The 16,514-nt window shown below is 45.4% G+C and overlaps 1 protein-coding gene across 7 annotated transcripts in view; it reads left to right on the plus strand.

Annotated features, from left to right (window-relative positions):
* Window positions 1–16,514, plus strand: part of MEGF11 (multiple EGF like domains 11) — a 352,698-nt gene that overhangs the window by 263,207 nt on the left and 72,977 nt on the right. For all 7 annotated transcript variants that reach the window (XM_080982103.1, XM_080982104.1, XM_080982102.1 and 4 more), the window contains 3 exons: window positions 844–964; window positions 3,627–3,790; window positions 4,553–4,655. In XM_080982103.1, coding sequence (XP_080838229.1) covers window positions 844–964; window positions 3,627–3,790; window positions 4,553–4,655 — 388 coding nt within the window. The remainder of the gene's footprint in view (window positions 1–843; window positions 965–3,626; window positions 3,791–4,552; window positions 4,656–16,514) is intronic.

The following is a 16,514-nucleotide window of genomic DNA, read 5'->3' on the forward strand; positions in this document are numbered from 1 at the left end:
TGGTTCAATCCTCTTTTAAAATCATCCAAGTTGATGGCTATCCCAGTTTCATGTGGGAGTGAGTTCCATGGATTAACTGTGCACTGTTTAACTTCTGGTGTGATTCGTTTCCTACACAGGATGCTGGAAGCAGCATGCAGATTGTTCTGTGTATTTTTTTCTCTGTGTCCATTTACATGTTTTGAGATGCTGCAAGCCACTGTGTTGTTCCGTTATACCTTAGGGACAGCCTGAACCAAGCTTACCAGTGTGGTGTAGTGGTTAAGAGCGGTAGTCTCGTAATCTGGGGAACCGGGTTCGCGTCTCCGGTCCTCCACATGCAGCTGCTGGGTGACCTTGGGCCAGTCACACTTCTTTGAAGTCTCTCAGCCCCATTCACCTCACAGAGTGTTTGTTGTGGGGGAGGAAGGGAAAGGAGAATGTTAGCCGCTTTGAGACTCCTTCGGGTAGTGATAAAGCAGGATATCAAATCCAAACTCCTCCTCCTCTTCTTCTTCTTCTTCTTCTTCCTCCACCCACTAGTTGCTTTGAACTACAGCTCTCATCAGCCCCAGCGTTACCGTATATGGCCATGCTGCCTGGGGCTAATGCAAGTGGTGGTCAAAACATCTGGAAGTTACCAAGCTGAAGAAGGCTGCCTTAGCGAATTACTCTTTCTGAGCATTCTTCCAGATGCCCTCAGGGATTCAGCTGTATCATATTGAGGGAAGTGCAAGGAGTCTGGGCCTTCTCAGTAGAGATGGGCAAGTTCTACGATCCTCTTATTAGCTTCTGAGCTGGCCATGATTACCTGGACCCCATACTTCTCCTTCTTCCTCAGCTTGGTTTCATTTTGGTTTGCAGGGAGAAGACTGCTCTGTCGTTTGTGCAGCCGGAACATACGGAGGCAACTGCTCATTGGTTTGCAACTGCAGAAACGATGGCGGGTGCTCCCCAGTGGACGGTTCGTGCTTTTGCAGAGAAGGTAAAGGTTGTCCTGCTTCAAGGGCTACCATGAGGTAGCATAAATCATACTCTCCTGTGCTAAAATGTTCACCAAATGGCTCCAGGCTGTGAAGCAGGTCAGGATCTCTCAAGTTGGTAGTAAATCATAACATGGAGTGTTATGCTGCCCTTCGGGGTCGATGTTTGTGTTTTTCCAGGAATCAGGTAACATTGGTGTACTCCTGCTACTATGTGTATCTGAAGAAGTGTGCATGCACACAAAAGCTCATACCAATAACAAACTTAGTTGGTTTCTAAGGTGCTAGTGGATGGGATTTTTTTATCCTGCTACTGTGATATGGTTGACACATGCATGTCTGTCAGTTGACAATAAATGATGGCTTTCGCATGTTGATGGGCTGTCATAGAGCAAATGCCTGAGTCACATTGTGCTTTTACTTCCAAATACTTGTGTGTGTGTGTGTGTGTGTGTGTGTGTGCACTGTACACCTAAAAATGTTAACAATATTTCATTTTGTAAGTTATTATTAGTAGCAGTATTTATTATTTAACATTGTGACCTCTGATCACACAGTAAATTGTGTATTACTTTGCATATCATGTAGGTACAAGTATCAGGGATGGCTGCAGTTCTCTGAGTGAACGCTCAGCAGCACACAGGAACATCAGAAGCTGCCTTACACTAAGTCAGATCATTGGTCCATCAAGATTGGCATTGTCCCACAGCATACCCACTCCTCCCAAACAAACTGAGAAATATACCCACAACACTTAACAGGTACACACAGACCATGCTCAAAGCATGGAAAGCAGAAATAGGCAAACTATCCCCAACCCCATCCCCACTAATTCCCCTGGTGTATCACCCATTATTCCATCACGCAGCACAAAACCTCCAGATTAAAACCTGGCAAACCAAAGGCTTATATTGCTTAATAGACTTCTATAACAATAAAAAACCTTTGTCAACACAAGAAATACAGGACAAACTAGAAGACACCCAAATGCTCTGGTTATCACACCATCAATTACATGCCCTCTTAAATAATCCAGTAGTAAAATCAGCAGCAACTAGGCCCCTGACAACCTTCGAAAAACTCCTCCTAACAACAAAGGGACATGGCAAAGGGATGGTATCCATAATATACAAAATACTACTCCAAAATCCCATGAACCCCCAGATGCAATTAAAAAACAATGGGAAGACGACATAGGCCAGTGGACCAGAATATGGTCTAACCCCCCCCTTTAAATCCATATCAACGAAAAGGAAAGAACTCACTCTGAAACTCACCTACAGGTGGTACCTAACACCAAGAAAACTAGCACTAATGCGCCCAGGAACTTCACCTAAATGCTGGAGAGGGTGCACCTCCACAGGCACATACCTCCACGTGTGGTGGAATGCCCCAAAATCCAACTATTCTGGACAACAGCCATACAAGAAATATGTAAAATAACTAAGCAAGTATTAGAAATCACCCCAGAATTAACCCTACTAAACATCTTCCAAGACAATAACGCCAATTTACGTCACAAAGAAGTCATAACCCACCTACTTTCAGCAGCCAGAAACAACATAACCAGACACTGGAGAGACCTGTCAGGAGTAAGCATGGACCAATGGTACCAAATAGTATGGGAACAGCCCTACTAGAAAAATTAACCAATAAACTGAAACTGACACAGGGACAAATAGAAGAAGACGCCTTCACCCTGGTATGGCTCCCCATTATCACATACACAGCCCAACAAGACGACAAGAATCCACCAACAGCATACAAATCAATATGGCTAACCTGATCCAAAACACCCACCTACCCCACTCACACATGAAAACAAAGCTTACCACAGCCAATCACAAATGAACAACCACACCCTAGGCCACCTGCAACCTCCCTCACCACCAAAGGAGCACAATCGAATAGCAGAGAACCTGCACAAGCGACGCTGACACGAAACCCCATACATACATTAAGTAAAATAGAAACATCGCCACCTGACCCCACCCCCACTCGCCTTTCCCCCCTCCACCTCTCTCCCCCTTTTCTTCCTAATGTAACACTAATGTCTCAACAAATGAAACTGATCTGTAAAAATGTTACTTGGAATAAAAATTTACCAAAAAAAATTGGCATTGTCTACACTGACTCTGCACAAATCTATGGCACTTAGGTAGAAATTTCACATCGCCTCAGACCATGAAGATTTTCAGTTGAATGTTCTCACACACTTCAATTGTGAAAGTTGAATTCCGATGGCTTGATTCCCGTGCTTGCATTCGTCTTGGCCATTCCTGTGTGGTTAACACAGCCTTCCCCAAAACTCCAGCCCTCACCGTACGTTCCAAAGCATGTTCTGCCCTACTGATTGGAAACATGACAAGAAATCTAGATGGCACAGTTGCTGGCAGGGTAGCCAAGATGATCCAGTTTTCTAGGGCAAAGGACAAGATGGTGCCGCCTATTCCATGTACTGAATAACTGGCAATTGACTCCTATTTCAGCACTAGTGACTGGACAGCGCACTGTACTTCACTTGAGCCACATACGCACCTCTGTCTGCTCCACATCCCTCAGCTTCTGCCACCTGGGGCAGCTTCATTGTCCTTCCTAATAGCAAGGTCTGCTCTAACGGGGGTAATGGTTGGCACATCTGACTTGTGCTCTGTCTTGTTCCAGGGTGGCAGGGAGCAGATTGTTCCATTCCGTGTCCGAGTGGCACTTGGGGTCTCAACTGCAACCAGTCATGTTACTGTGCCAATGGAGCCGCCTGCAACCCTGTGGATGGATTCTGCCTTTGCTCTCCTGGCTGGCAAGGGGATTTCTGTGACCAGCCCTGCCCTGTAAGTCTACTTTTGATTCTTATCCAGGTCAGTAATTAGGGTGCCATTGACCTAGGAACAGCATCCAAGCGAAGGGAACAAAACGTCTTTTCAGTGTTGGGCATGAAAATGCCCAGATCAGTCGTTAACATCTATGCTAGGACATCCACCCCACCCCGCCTCATGAAGGCTGCAAGGTCCCTCCAACTTTTGCAGAAGAAAGCATCTGTACACAGAACAACTCTGTTTTTGCTTTGCTTTTCAGATCTACATTCTAAAACAGTTAAAATGTTTGAAAAGCAATTACAGTAAAAAAACATCTAAAAACTATTACAGTAAAAAACATCTAAAAACTATTACAGTTAAAACATTCTAAAAGCAATGTTATCATTAAAAACATTATTCCATCCAATGATCTTGTGGTTGCCAAGAACACCTTTCTCCAGCCACCAAATTCCTGGGCAAACAGGAAAGGTTTCAAATTCTTCCTGAAAGTTAATAATGATGGAGACGCACTTTACTAGGGAGGGCATTCCACAACCATAGAGCCACCCCTGAAAAGGCCCTGCCATGAGTGAGTGCCAACCAGGCAGGCCCTGTTGGCAGAACCACCAACAAGGCCTCACCTGCTGATTGTAGGGTCTGAGATGGTTGGTACTTGGAAAAAGCAGTCGTTTAGGTCTAATTACAATCACAACTACCAGAGTGGCTGGTAGGAAAATGTAGAGATATATATATAACTAACTAAGAGCCTTTCCCGTTCTCTGTTTCTTTTTCTGGAAGGACGGGACATATGGCCTGAACTGCAGCGAACACTGTGATTGTAGCCATGCAGATGGATGTGATCCAGTTACAGGTTATTGTTGCTGCCTTGCTGGTTGGACAGGTAAAAATGGCAAGCTGACAAGTATGTTATCCTGCAGCTCTATCCATGACCAGTTCAAGTGCCACACTTTGCCTTTAAACGTTTTTTTAAAAATCCCATTGAAGCCAGTGAGATCTTCATTGATACCTTAAGGGCCCCTCCAGACTGCTAGTGGTTTGTGTGTGTTGTTTTGTTTTTTGCAAGTGTCTTCTGGAACATGTCATTGATGCAGTAATAGTGTATTAGTGATGGATTTGTACAGGAGCAACCACAGATCATTCTGCTTTATCAGATGTTCTGTGGTGCTTCCCGAATGATACAGCATCATATTTGTCACACACATCCTGGACCATTTGCGGCATAAAGGGTTACAGGACTTCAGCAGCAACTGGTGGCACATGCACGTCCTGAAACATTTGCAAGCACAAACAATATTGAAAGCATGTCACCCCACAGAGCCCTGGGCAGAGGGTGATCCCAACGGAGACTGGCCAAATGTGAATGTGAGGCCAGGATCTTACCTTGAGAGGCAGCAGTGGCAGCAGCAGGGTTGCCGCAACAAACAGCTGTGCAAGCCTTTGGGAGGCAGAGATGCGAGAGGGCATCAGAGGAGGGAGGGAAGGAAAAACAGACAGAGGCCAGTGTTGCCCATGGCACCCCTGACCATCATTCAAGGCACCCCAGGGTGCCACGGTACACTGGTTGAAAAGCACTGGTCTAGAGTAAAGCCCAGAATTCTCCCAGATGCTGCTGTCCTGTTTTGATTGTCAGTGTTACACATAGACAAATATTGCAGCGCACTTTATTACAGTGGTACCTCAGGTTACATACACTTCAGGTTACAGACTCCGCTAACCCAGAAATATTACCTCGGGTTAAGAACTTTGCTTCAGGATGAGAACAGAAATTGTGCTCCGGCAGCACAGCGGCAGCGGGAGGCCCCATTAGCTAAAGTGGTGCTTCAGGTTAAGAACAGTTTCAGGTTAAGAACGGACCTCCGGAACAAATTAAGTACTTAACCCGAGGTACCACTGTATTCACATTTTACTGAGGCTGAAAGGCAGAGTAAGGTTGCCCATTTAAGACTGTGTCTGAGGTGGGAATCACTTGCCAACAATGGCTCTGTTTAATTCAAACAGCCAGCGGTTTCTGCTGCTAATGGCATTATTTTTAGAAATGCTGCTTCAACGTTGCCGCTGTGACTGCAGAGTCACACTGAGCGACAGCTGTGGCTCTGAAGATACATTAGTGATAGGATTTCTTGGGAAATTTGGCTGCTCCCCTCAACAGGAGAGATCTGGACCAGCATTAAAACCAGCTACCAAGTTTTGGGTTCTGGAGCGCCGAGCCTTAATTACTGGCGATGGACAGCTTTTGCCGCCTTCTCTCTGTTGAGCGGTGTCATCATCACAGCAGCAAGCCCTCCCAAGAAAACAATGGGGATGCAGAGGAAGCGATGTGAAGGGCTCCCAAATCAAAAGGCAACTTTTTATAATTAAACAGCATGGAAGGAAAGCAGCAAGGAGGGAAGGAGAGGAGAGTGAGAGATGAGAGTTGCGTTGCTTAGGAACCATTTGTAGCGGGGCCTTGGCGCTGCACAGTTCCATCCGCCGGCCAAGCTCCCCCACTGCCCTTTTGATTGATGGCCCTTGCAGTCATCCCTCTGAGGTGCCAGGTGCTCACTGGCCTCTTGCTGTCAGGGGTGAACTCCATAAGGGCAACTGCACAAGGTTGTTGTCACTGAAACAACAAAGAGCCTTGCTGCACTATTACCAAAGTTATTGTGACATAAACAGGGACTGTCAGCAAAATAGGGCCAGAAGATCTAGACCCATAAGAGGAGTCTGCTGCATCAGGCAAGTGGCCCTTCTAGTCCAGATTCCTGTTCTCACATTGGCCAGTCAGATGCCTTTGGGAAATGGAGGCGGGGTCATGCTTTAGACCAACATTTATTTATTTATTTATTTATTTACGGCTATTAGCCCATAAAGTATGTACAAACATAAAAGCACAGAGGCATAAAGCCGGTATATTCGGCACCAGAAGGTGAAAACCAGAAGGTGAACACCATGATGCAGGGGTGGGTCATTGAGCAGAGCCAGGTAACAGCTTGGGGCCTGGATAGCTCCAAGGGACGGATCCCAGAAAAAGGAAAACTGAAGACGAGATCCGACATGCACTCTCTTCAAAACTGTCTGATTAGTTTTTGATGTTGTTGTTGTTTTTGGTGGTTTTTGTGTGTGAGATAACCGCATTCAGGAATCTCGCCACCTGCAGAGTTACAGAAGGATCTGTATCCTGCAAAAGTAGTGCGGCATGTGACTCAACAGGCCTGCCAACCAAGCGTAGTAAAGCAGGACCCAGGAATTTAGTCCTGGCTATGCTATGTAGGGGGCAGTTGAACATTATATGTGGGAGAGAATCAACAGTTTTCCCGTCACACACGCATAGCGGAGACACCAAACCCTTGGAAAATCTGTGGCTCAGCAGGTTCGATGGAAGGACATTGAACCTTGCACGAATAAATGCAAGTCGGTGTGGTACAGATGAAAGAGATGACATGTATGATGGAAGGCCAAGTGGTGGGGTTATTCCGTGATACCTGGGGGAGCAGACACCCCCACCCCCGGCGAGGTTGTGTTGGTTTTCAGTGTCTGCTAATCTTTGCTCAATAAGGCTTTTGGCTGAGCGTAAGTTCATCTTTAAGGAGTCCGCTGGAGAAATTCCGATGCTCAGAAGTTTGGCATGGATTTTTCCTACCCACGGATTGACAAAGTCGTCCCGCCAGAGGCACTGAAAAAGGTAATGGTCGGGAAGCCTATGCCAGCTGGACAGCCAATAACCAAAGACTCGCTTCCAGATGACAGTCTCCAATGATGCAATCCTTAACTCCAGACGTATGGCTGCGTTGCTCACACACATGGGGAGTTTCAGGAGGCGACGGAGAAACTGATTCTGCAATGTCCCCAACGATGTTAAATTGGACCCTGGGGCCCAGAGCGGGGCAGCATAACAGAGGGTGGAAACCACTTTTGCATGGTACACCTTCAATGCAGAAGGGATGTGGGAGGCTCTGTCGGCCGCAAAAAATTGGAGTAGAGTATAAAGTATTGTTTTCCCTTTGTTTAGTAAATACTGTATCTGTGGCTTCCAGCTTAGGTTGTAGTGAAAAAAGACTCCCAGGTATTTAAATTTGAAAACCTGTTCTAATTGGACTGATGCTTTAGACCACCTGTTTCTTAAACTGGCGAAGTTCTTGCAGATGCCTCCTTGCCTACTTAGAGAAGAGACCATGTGGCTCCCAATTAAAGAGGATCATTCATCTGACCAGTCCAACAAGCATTGCTGTCTAGACCACATTTGCCCTCTGTGACATCGTTCCAATCTCTCTATGGAGTCCATGGTTGGCTGGGATCACTCCAGAGGAGCGAGATCAGTGAAGGGGAATTGGCATCCACCCTGAGAAATTAATGACAATAAAGAGCAGTGAATGTGGCCTTTAAAAAAGACCAAAGTGAGGGTGTTTGGGTGGTCATTTTGAACTCCTTAAAGCTGGCTTAGTCAACCTGGTGCATCTAAATCTTTTCGACTACAATTCAAGTTGGCCCCAGATAGTATAACCATATGTATTGGGGCTGATGGGAGCTGTAGTTCAGCACATTAGGTTGGCAAAGGCTACCTTAAAAGCATAATGTTCATCCTGAAACCATTTGCGGATGAACACTGGTTAAAAAAACAAGCAAGCAAGCAAACTTCCTGTATGTAGAAAATTAGCATCTATAGGGGAATGCTAGCCCAGCTGGGATTTTTTTTTTTTTTTAATTGGGAAACATTATTTTAAACCTACGCTTTCCAGTCCTTGCACTCTGAAGTGGTGTGTTGCTAGTAGCACATAATATTTGTGAATTGCAATATTTCTGGCTTTGAACTTTGTGTATTAGTGTGCTTGGAGAAACATCTTTACACTTTTAAAATCCTGCTAGGAACATAGGAAGCTGCATTATATTGAATCAGACCATGGGTCCATCTAGCTCAGTATTGCATGCACTGACTGGCAGCAGCTTTCCAGGTTTTACGTTTCCCATCCCTGCTTGGAGAATCTGAGGGTTTGAACCTGGGACTGTCTACATGCAAAGCAGACGCTTTGCCACTGAACAACTCTTGATGGTTTGCTGTTTGGAGCGATGCTTTTGGCGTGCTGTGAAATTCCCTCTTCCTATTTACAAAGCCTGAAACTGAGCAAGACCCTTGTAAGAAATTATACTTGCAGTTTCAAGTCACAGGGATCAGACATCAGATTCTTGTGGCTTTCATATTATTGTTTGAAGTTGTGAACTGTATCATGTTGTCCATTTTGCAAACACGACATTATCAATAATAGAGTGCCAAACTTGTTGGGGGTGGGGAGGGGGGGAAATTGCTGTCCTGGTTTTTTTACTAATTAGAGATGGCCTAGAAAAGATCAGAAAAGTTCAGGAATTTCTGAAGGTTTTGCTCTCTGCAGCTCATGAGGGTAAGCCAATTCAAATGACTCTCTGATGCTAATGGCCAACGAAAGTCTGATCTAAAAAAAGTTATTCTGTGTGTTCACCCCCCCCCCAAAAAAAGGAATTTGCATTTATGTCAGGAGCTGAGTGCAAGAGATCAATGGGAGGGGAAATAACTGGGTTTTCTTTCCTCTTTAAAGTAGGTTCTCAAGATACTACTCATTAAAAAAAAAAAAACCCTCCCAGAAACTAATAATATGAGTGAGGCAGACAGGAAGCACAGGGGAGAAAACTTGGATAAAAGTCTTCAAGGGGTTTGTGGATAAAAGTCTTCAAGGGGTTTGTACAGGACTTCTGTGTCTTAATTTTTTCCTTAACATTTGTCATCCATCTTATCAAGTCAGGTAACAGCAACATACAGTACTGAACAACCCCACCCTGTGATAAATAACTGACATCCATACTGGTAGCAACCACAGAATAAGCAGGCACAGACAGATAGGGTAGTACATAGAGAACAAACATCAACATCATGCCTATGGGGACACCAAAAGGTCACCATGAACTCTGGGAAGCCCACAAGCAGGAAGTGAGCACAACAGCATTCTCCCCACTTGTGATTCCCAGAAAGTATTCAGAGGCACCCCTGTGGGTGTGTTGGACGTATCACTATCTCACATTTGCCCTTACTTCCTAAAGCTTTGTGTGACCTCCTGCCTCACTGTTCACTTAACATAAGAGCATAATAAGAGCAGCATCGCATTCACTGACATCCCTGTGGAAAGTCTTCAAGCTGGACATGCATGCAGTAGCCCTCTCCCCTACTGTGGCCTCCAGCAACTGGTATTCAGAAGCATTATTGCCTTCAACATTACTGAAGAAGAAGAGTTTGGATTTGATATCCCACTTTATCACTACCCTAAGGAGTCTCAAAGCGGCTAACATTCTCCTTTCCCTTCCTCCCCCACAACAAACACTCTGTGAGGTGAGGGAGGCTGAGAGACTTCAGAGAAGTGTGACTGGCCCAAGGGCACCCAGCAGCTGCATGTGGAGGAGTGGGGACGCGAACCTGGTTCACCAGATTATGAGTCCACCACTCTTACCACTACACCACACATGACTGCACAGCCATACAGCCATCGTTACTGGTAGCCTTTGATAGCCTTGATCTTCATGAATTTGTCTGATCCTCTTTTGAAGTTCCAAGTTGGTGGCCATCAAAAGGTTCTGTGGTTGCACAGCGAACAAGGAGAGCACCAGGCCAGGCTCAAGCTATTTATACAGGGCTGGTTAACCCAGAAACTTCATACTGCCTATCACAGGAGCTGGAACCTGCCACGGAAGTTCAGGGGACAAGCATATCAAGCCAAGCCAGGCAGTGTCAAGTCAGGTCTCTCTATGGAATTATGGACTCTGATCAGCTTCCAGTGGATCCTGATGGCTAGAAGATGTTATCTCAGCCAAAACCTGGAGCCAACTGAGGCCTTATGGAGGCTGGCAAGGCTAGTATTACAGTTGACGCCTCCACCACCAGGAGCCAGCACTGCTGACTTCAAGGTTCCTTTGTCTAACTCAGCAGTCACTGACATCTACACTGTGAAAGTGGTGTCAATCCCCTGAGTAAGGTGAGAAAACCAGAAGGATCCAGGTGGAGCTGTTGAGGAGCCCCCTCCAAGTGGAGCAGCTTGTTATTGCCTCCTCATAATATTACCTCCTTCAAGGTAGAGTGAGTGGACTCATAAAACAACGTTGCTCACCCCTGTTCCCTTCTGTGTTGAGTTTACATTTTTCATGGTAGCCTTGGATCCTCAGGTATTCTGCAGTTTTTGGTAACAGTGTGGACTTCCCTCTGCCTTTGCTAAGAGAGTGTCCAGAGATGCTACCCCAGAGTTGCAGCTGCCTCTTCTCTTGCCCTCTTTCTACGTCCTGCCTGATCCACCAGGTGATGAAGAAATAGTGCTGGCAGCAAGTACCACTAAAAATGTCATGGATGTAAACATGCCCATAAATCTTCAGTGGGGTTAAGCTGGGGCTAAGCTGGGGCTATGACTTTCCGGTGTCCAAAACAGAGCAGTCGTGGTAGATTTGAACTTTTTGTGAGAGCCTCTGTGCCCCTGGCGAAGGGAGTTAATGGTGTAGAGAAACGAGTAACTGGCTGGGCACAGATAAGCTTAGCTTTGAGAAAGGGAAATTTGAGTGCGGGGAGGCGCTTTGGGAAGCAGAGAGCAACATCCTTTACTGTCACTCAAACAGCGAATCCTGTTTCTTCTCTCCTGTGGACACATTAATTCAGGAGAACTGATAAGGTGCATACACACACACACACACACACACATATACACACTCAGGGGAAGGCCTTTTTTAATTCTGAGAGAAGCAGTCCCTTTGACTGTGAGCTAGGAGGTATTTTTAACTTTGGATTTGTGAACAGTTGATAGAGGAGAGAAAGCCAAAGAGAGTCGTTTTTGATTGGCTTTGTGAGAAACAAAGTTATTCTATAACATCATTGTTTTACTAATTTGAATCTGTCCCCCTCAGCTGTTGTAGTGCTTAGCTTGAGGTAGTTAGTATTGTGTTCAGAGCTGGCATATGGTTGGCACTTAATTAATGTTAAATAGTCGGGGATGTGTTTTATTCTGGGATTATTGTGTAGCGCAGAAGTTAGTACGAGGCATGGAGTTCAGCCTCCTAACAATTGCAGCTTTCATTGTATGATTTGTTTTTTGTGCAAAATGCAAGTTTCTAACCCTTATGGCGAAGGCAGCATGTGGGCACTGCCTTATGAAGACACATGTGTGGGGACTATGTTATTGCTTCTGTGGTCAGCCACTGCAAATCAGACAACTTGTAAGGGGTTAGCATGATCACCTCCCTGTGCTTGAAACTCAGTACATTTTGGTGGAACCACCTGACATGTTCCATTGTGAATTGCCAAGTGTTGGTTCACATGCCATCATTTGATGGGACAGCAACATGAAGTGGTGGCTTGCTCATGGACCCATCACAGATTTAGCATAGCAACGGAGGAAGTTGCTTCCTGCCAAGTCAGATCATTGGTCCATCTAACCCAGCTAACCTCTGCTACTTTGCTTTCCAAGGGTTTTGACATGAACTGAAAGCAGAGCCCTGTCCCCAGTGCTCTCATGGACAGAGAAGAGCTCCATGATTCAGAGGCTCCTCCTGCATTCTGTTGACTGCCCTGATCAGAGGGCAGGAGGACTTGGTGGAATAAGGCAGGAAAGAACATGGGGAAGGACTGTAGCTTGGTGGTAGAGCATCTGCTTCGCATGCAGAAGGTCCCAGATTCAGTCCTCAATAGCATCCCCAGATACCTGGGATAGACTCCATGCCTGGAACCCTGGAGAACTGCTGCCAATCAGTGTAGACAAGCTGGGCCAGTGGTCTGACTCAGTATAAGGCAGCTGCCTATGTTCCTATGTGTACTCCTAGCTACAAATCTCCTGCCAACCTAGCAGTTCGAAAGCACGTCAAAGTGCAAGTAGATAAATAGGTACCACTCCGGCGGGAAGGTAAACGGCGTTTCCATGCGCTGCTCTGGTTCGCCAGAAGCAGCTTAGTCATTCTGGCCACAAGACCCGGAAGCTGTACGCTGGCTCCCTCGGCCAATAAAGCGAGATGAGCCCCGCAACCCCAGAGTCGGCCATGACTGGACCTAATGGTCAGGGGTCCCTTTACCTTTACCCAGCTACAAATAGAATGCTCAGGTCACATTGGGTGCAGGGCTGTTCAGTGGAACCAGTTTTGCTCATTTGCATGCCAGTCCACAGAGGTAGAGAACTCAGGTAATGTCTATTCATGTGTAAACCGACCTATGGAATTTGTGTGTATGCATGCCCATGAGTCGAGCATAATTTCCAGGGGCAGGGTTTCACTGCCCTTTAGTTAGTTAGTGAAGTTATTTATTTATTAGAAAATTTGTTAACAAAGATATCCCCCCACCAAGAATATATTGTTGGAATATAATTAGGAAATATTGATTTAGAAACATCCTGGTGGATTTATGAGCTGTCCTTTGGTATAAATTTCTTAAGGCAGCATGTGTATAAGAGCGCTTGCCTCCCTGTGGCTAGCTGAATAAATGTCGCAAAACATAAGCAAGTGTATGCAAATATTCTGCATGTGTGGCACTCATGGAGAAGGTTGGATTCTGCTGCTCCTACTGCAAAGTTTAGACTACCTTAGCACACAACTTACTTTTTTTAAGGACAGAGTATAAACAGCTTCATTTCTAGGGGACTTTCCCTCATCTTTTGGGATATAGCAAGCCCTTTCAAACAAGCGATTTCTTTCCTGAACGTTAAGCAAAGGGCGCTTCCAACCTGTCACTATTTACAGGTGGGATTCTATCACATACTGGCTAATTTAGGTTGTTCCTTTGGGAGGTCTTGTGTGACAAATCCCCTCCCCCCAAAAGATTGTACTATTTGTGATCAGGAAAGTGTTGGGGGGGTGTACTAGAAAGTGTGAGATAACAGTTGCTTTGACATAACATCATCTAACCTGACTGCAAACAAATCAGGTTAAGTGTTCAATAAACAGACTTCCAGGCAGCATGCTGAGAGTTTCACAGTGCATCTTAGTGCATTGTTGCATGCATGTTTAAAAGGACCTTTATCCCTCGCCGATTCCTTTTTGTCCTCTGCTGCTATGCTATGTAGAAAACATTAGATAGAAACATTCCTGCGTTCACATTAGCTTGCCATTTTCTGGCTGGCTGTTCCCGTTATCTCTGCCATAATTTCCGTTTAATCACTTTTAGTTACTGTATCCTAGCTCTTGAAGTTAATAATTTAGTTGTGTGATATTCCTGCATCCTTACATTGTCTTTAAAGGAAGGATGGAACGGGGACATTTCAGCAGGATGGGTAAGTTATCATTCTCCCCTTTTACCTGCCTCCACTGGGCGTTTTTGAAAAGGGAAGTGTCTTTTCCCATCTGAAAGGGGAGCACTTAGCTTTCTGCTTCTATCAGTGCCCTCTAAGCCTTTAAAAATGTACCATAAGCCTATTAGAAATCAGCTTTAATTTTTCATTGGCTTAATTTCAAGTGAGATGATAAGATTTTAATGTCCTCCTTTTGCTTAAAAATTCTCTCTTTTGATGGGGAACCTTTCAGGATGGCTCCTGCTGATAGCAGGCTATTTTTTAAAGGAAAAAAAACTAATCTGCATTTGCTAAGTTATCAAAGGCTCCACTGATGTCCTCATGTTAATTGAGCCTCTGGAACTTATTGATGAGGTGCCCAACTCAGTAGAACTAGATCAGTATCTTAGTCAAGTTTATTTTTTGTTTACGCAAAAGATAGTCCAAGAAGATGTTTTTAGGGCATGAACCGGAATTTTATTTTTTAATTTTTGAAGGAGAAGGGAGATTTTAAAAAATAGAATATACCATACCTTCTCAAATAAATGGACAAAAATGGGAGTGGGATGAAGGTGGAAGTGTTATACTTTATAAGTCTACTTACACCTTAACCTAGTGATGAGGCACCTGTGGTCCTGCAGTTGTTTCTAGACTCCAGTTCTTATCAGCCTCAGACAGCTTGAGGTGTAATGGTGAGCACCACAGCTCAATAACATCTGGAGGGCCACAGATGCCCCAACTCTGCCATAGAGCACAGCCCTTCCTCATGCTTGAGTCCCTCCAGATGTTCTGGATTGCTGCCACCATCAGCCCCAACTGACACAACCTTCCTTCCATATTGGGAAAGGCTGGTACTACAAACCAGTAGGCAAGGGATGGAAGATCAGAGTTCCCTGTTCAAATCTCACCTCCACCATGAACTCATTTGGCCAGTAACATATTCAGAAGTGCTGGGTACCTTCATGAGTCTCACAGCCATGCCCCTTGCAAGGTGATGCAACTTTCCAAGGTCACAGTAACCTTAAAATTATACGGTAATAATAATTAGGGATGCTTGCAACAATAAATGCAGATCTGGCCTTTCAGCTAGATCTGCTCTTTTCTGTGCATATACATGGGCAAATGATTTGGAGTGCTCCAATACCTTCTGGTCCATGGGGTCACGAAGAGTCGGACATGATTAAACGACTAAACAACAACAACAATATCTTCTATCAGAGTGGCTTAAGTTGTGTTTTTCCTTGAAGTTCCATTGTACGTAGCAGAACTTGCACATCATTCTCCTGAAACGGAAGCACCTTGTGTTTTCGGTGTTGCTAAATGCTCATCTTTGAAGCATACATCGGCTAAAAAGGTCCCTTTTCATACTGATTGGGTGGCTGTAGGTTACTGGGGACAGGGACCGTGCTGCAGAAATAGTAATGGGTCTTCCATCCCACACAACCCCAGACTGTTACACTTTGGTGATGAAGATAATACAGTATGTGAGTGTGTTTGGTGTGGTTCTACAGGAGATGTCTGGGGTTGCACCAAAGACCTTTTGCAGGTAAAGCAAATGCTCAGCCACTGAGCTACACAGTCACAATGACTCAATGCAGGCAGATAGACACTCCCCAGATTTCTACACGCATGCCAGAAAGAGCTATGAACCTAGAAAAGGTACACCATCCATGTAACCAGCCGCCAGACAATGATATTCTAAGAAGACACAAGGCATAGGCAGAGCGCAGCATGCAGCACATTAGAGGGCACACAAATCTGCTCCACCTTATGGGGAAGACACCAATGGCTTGACCACCACTAACAAGGGGCGCATGGGCCTTTCTTCTGAATCTCACCCAACTCCAAAGCACATAGAGCAAGCAAGGGCCCAAGCCAGCATTTCACACACTCACACAGGGCTGCCAACAATAAACCACCCTATAGGAAGCCCCCCTCCCAATGTTTCTATTCTGTGCATGACTCGTAACTGGACAGAGGCCAGAACTGTGATGCAAACAAAGCCTCAGCAGGCAGATTCCTCTGCCATCTGCTCTCATGTCTGCTTCACAGGTGATCTAATGATCCAACAGCACCCGGTGCTAAGCTGTGGCAGAATTAGGTTTCCTCCGCCACCAAACAAGAGCTGATGACATGGAAGTCCAGTGGCTTGTTCTGAGAAAACAGCAAGCCGCCTCCTCTGTGCGTGGGTTCTCTTGAGCCCTTTAATTATTTTCTTGCACCACCCTAATGTGCCCCAGCACTAAGTTCAGGAATGACAGCCTCAATATACCTCCACTCCCATCTGTTCCTCCTGGGCAGCTGAGATGGAGCTAATCAGATGCTATTCCTTCAAATGGCCCTGTTGTATTCCCCTTTATCCAGCCCGGAATGGATGCAGTGGCATGCTAGGTACACACACAACCGAGCGTGCCTCTGTAATTGCTAATGAGTAGATTAAAGTACAAGCTGTTAGGCACTAAGAGGACAGTGCGACGGTAGAGGTAAAACAGCAGAGTCATTGGGAAGGA

Source organism: Podarcis pityusensis (assembly GCF_964106645.2).
Source record: "Podarcis pityusensis genome assembly, chromosome: 14".
NCBI classification, from domain to species: domain Eukaryota; kingdom Metazoa; phylum Chordata; class Lepidosauria; order Squamata; family Lacertidae; genus Podarcis; species Podarcis pityusensis.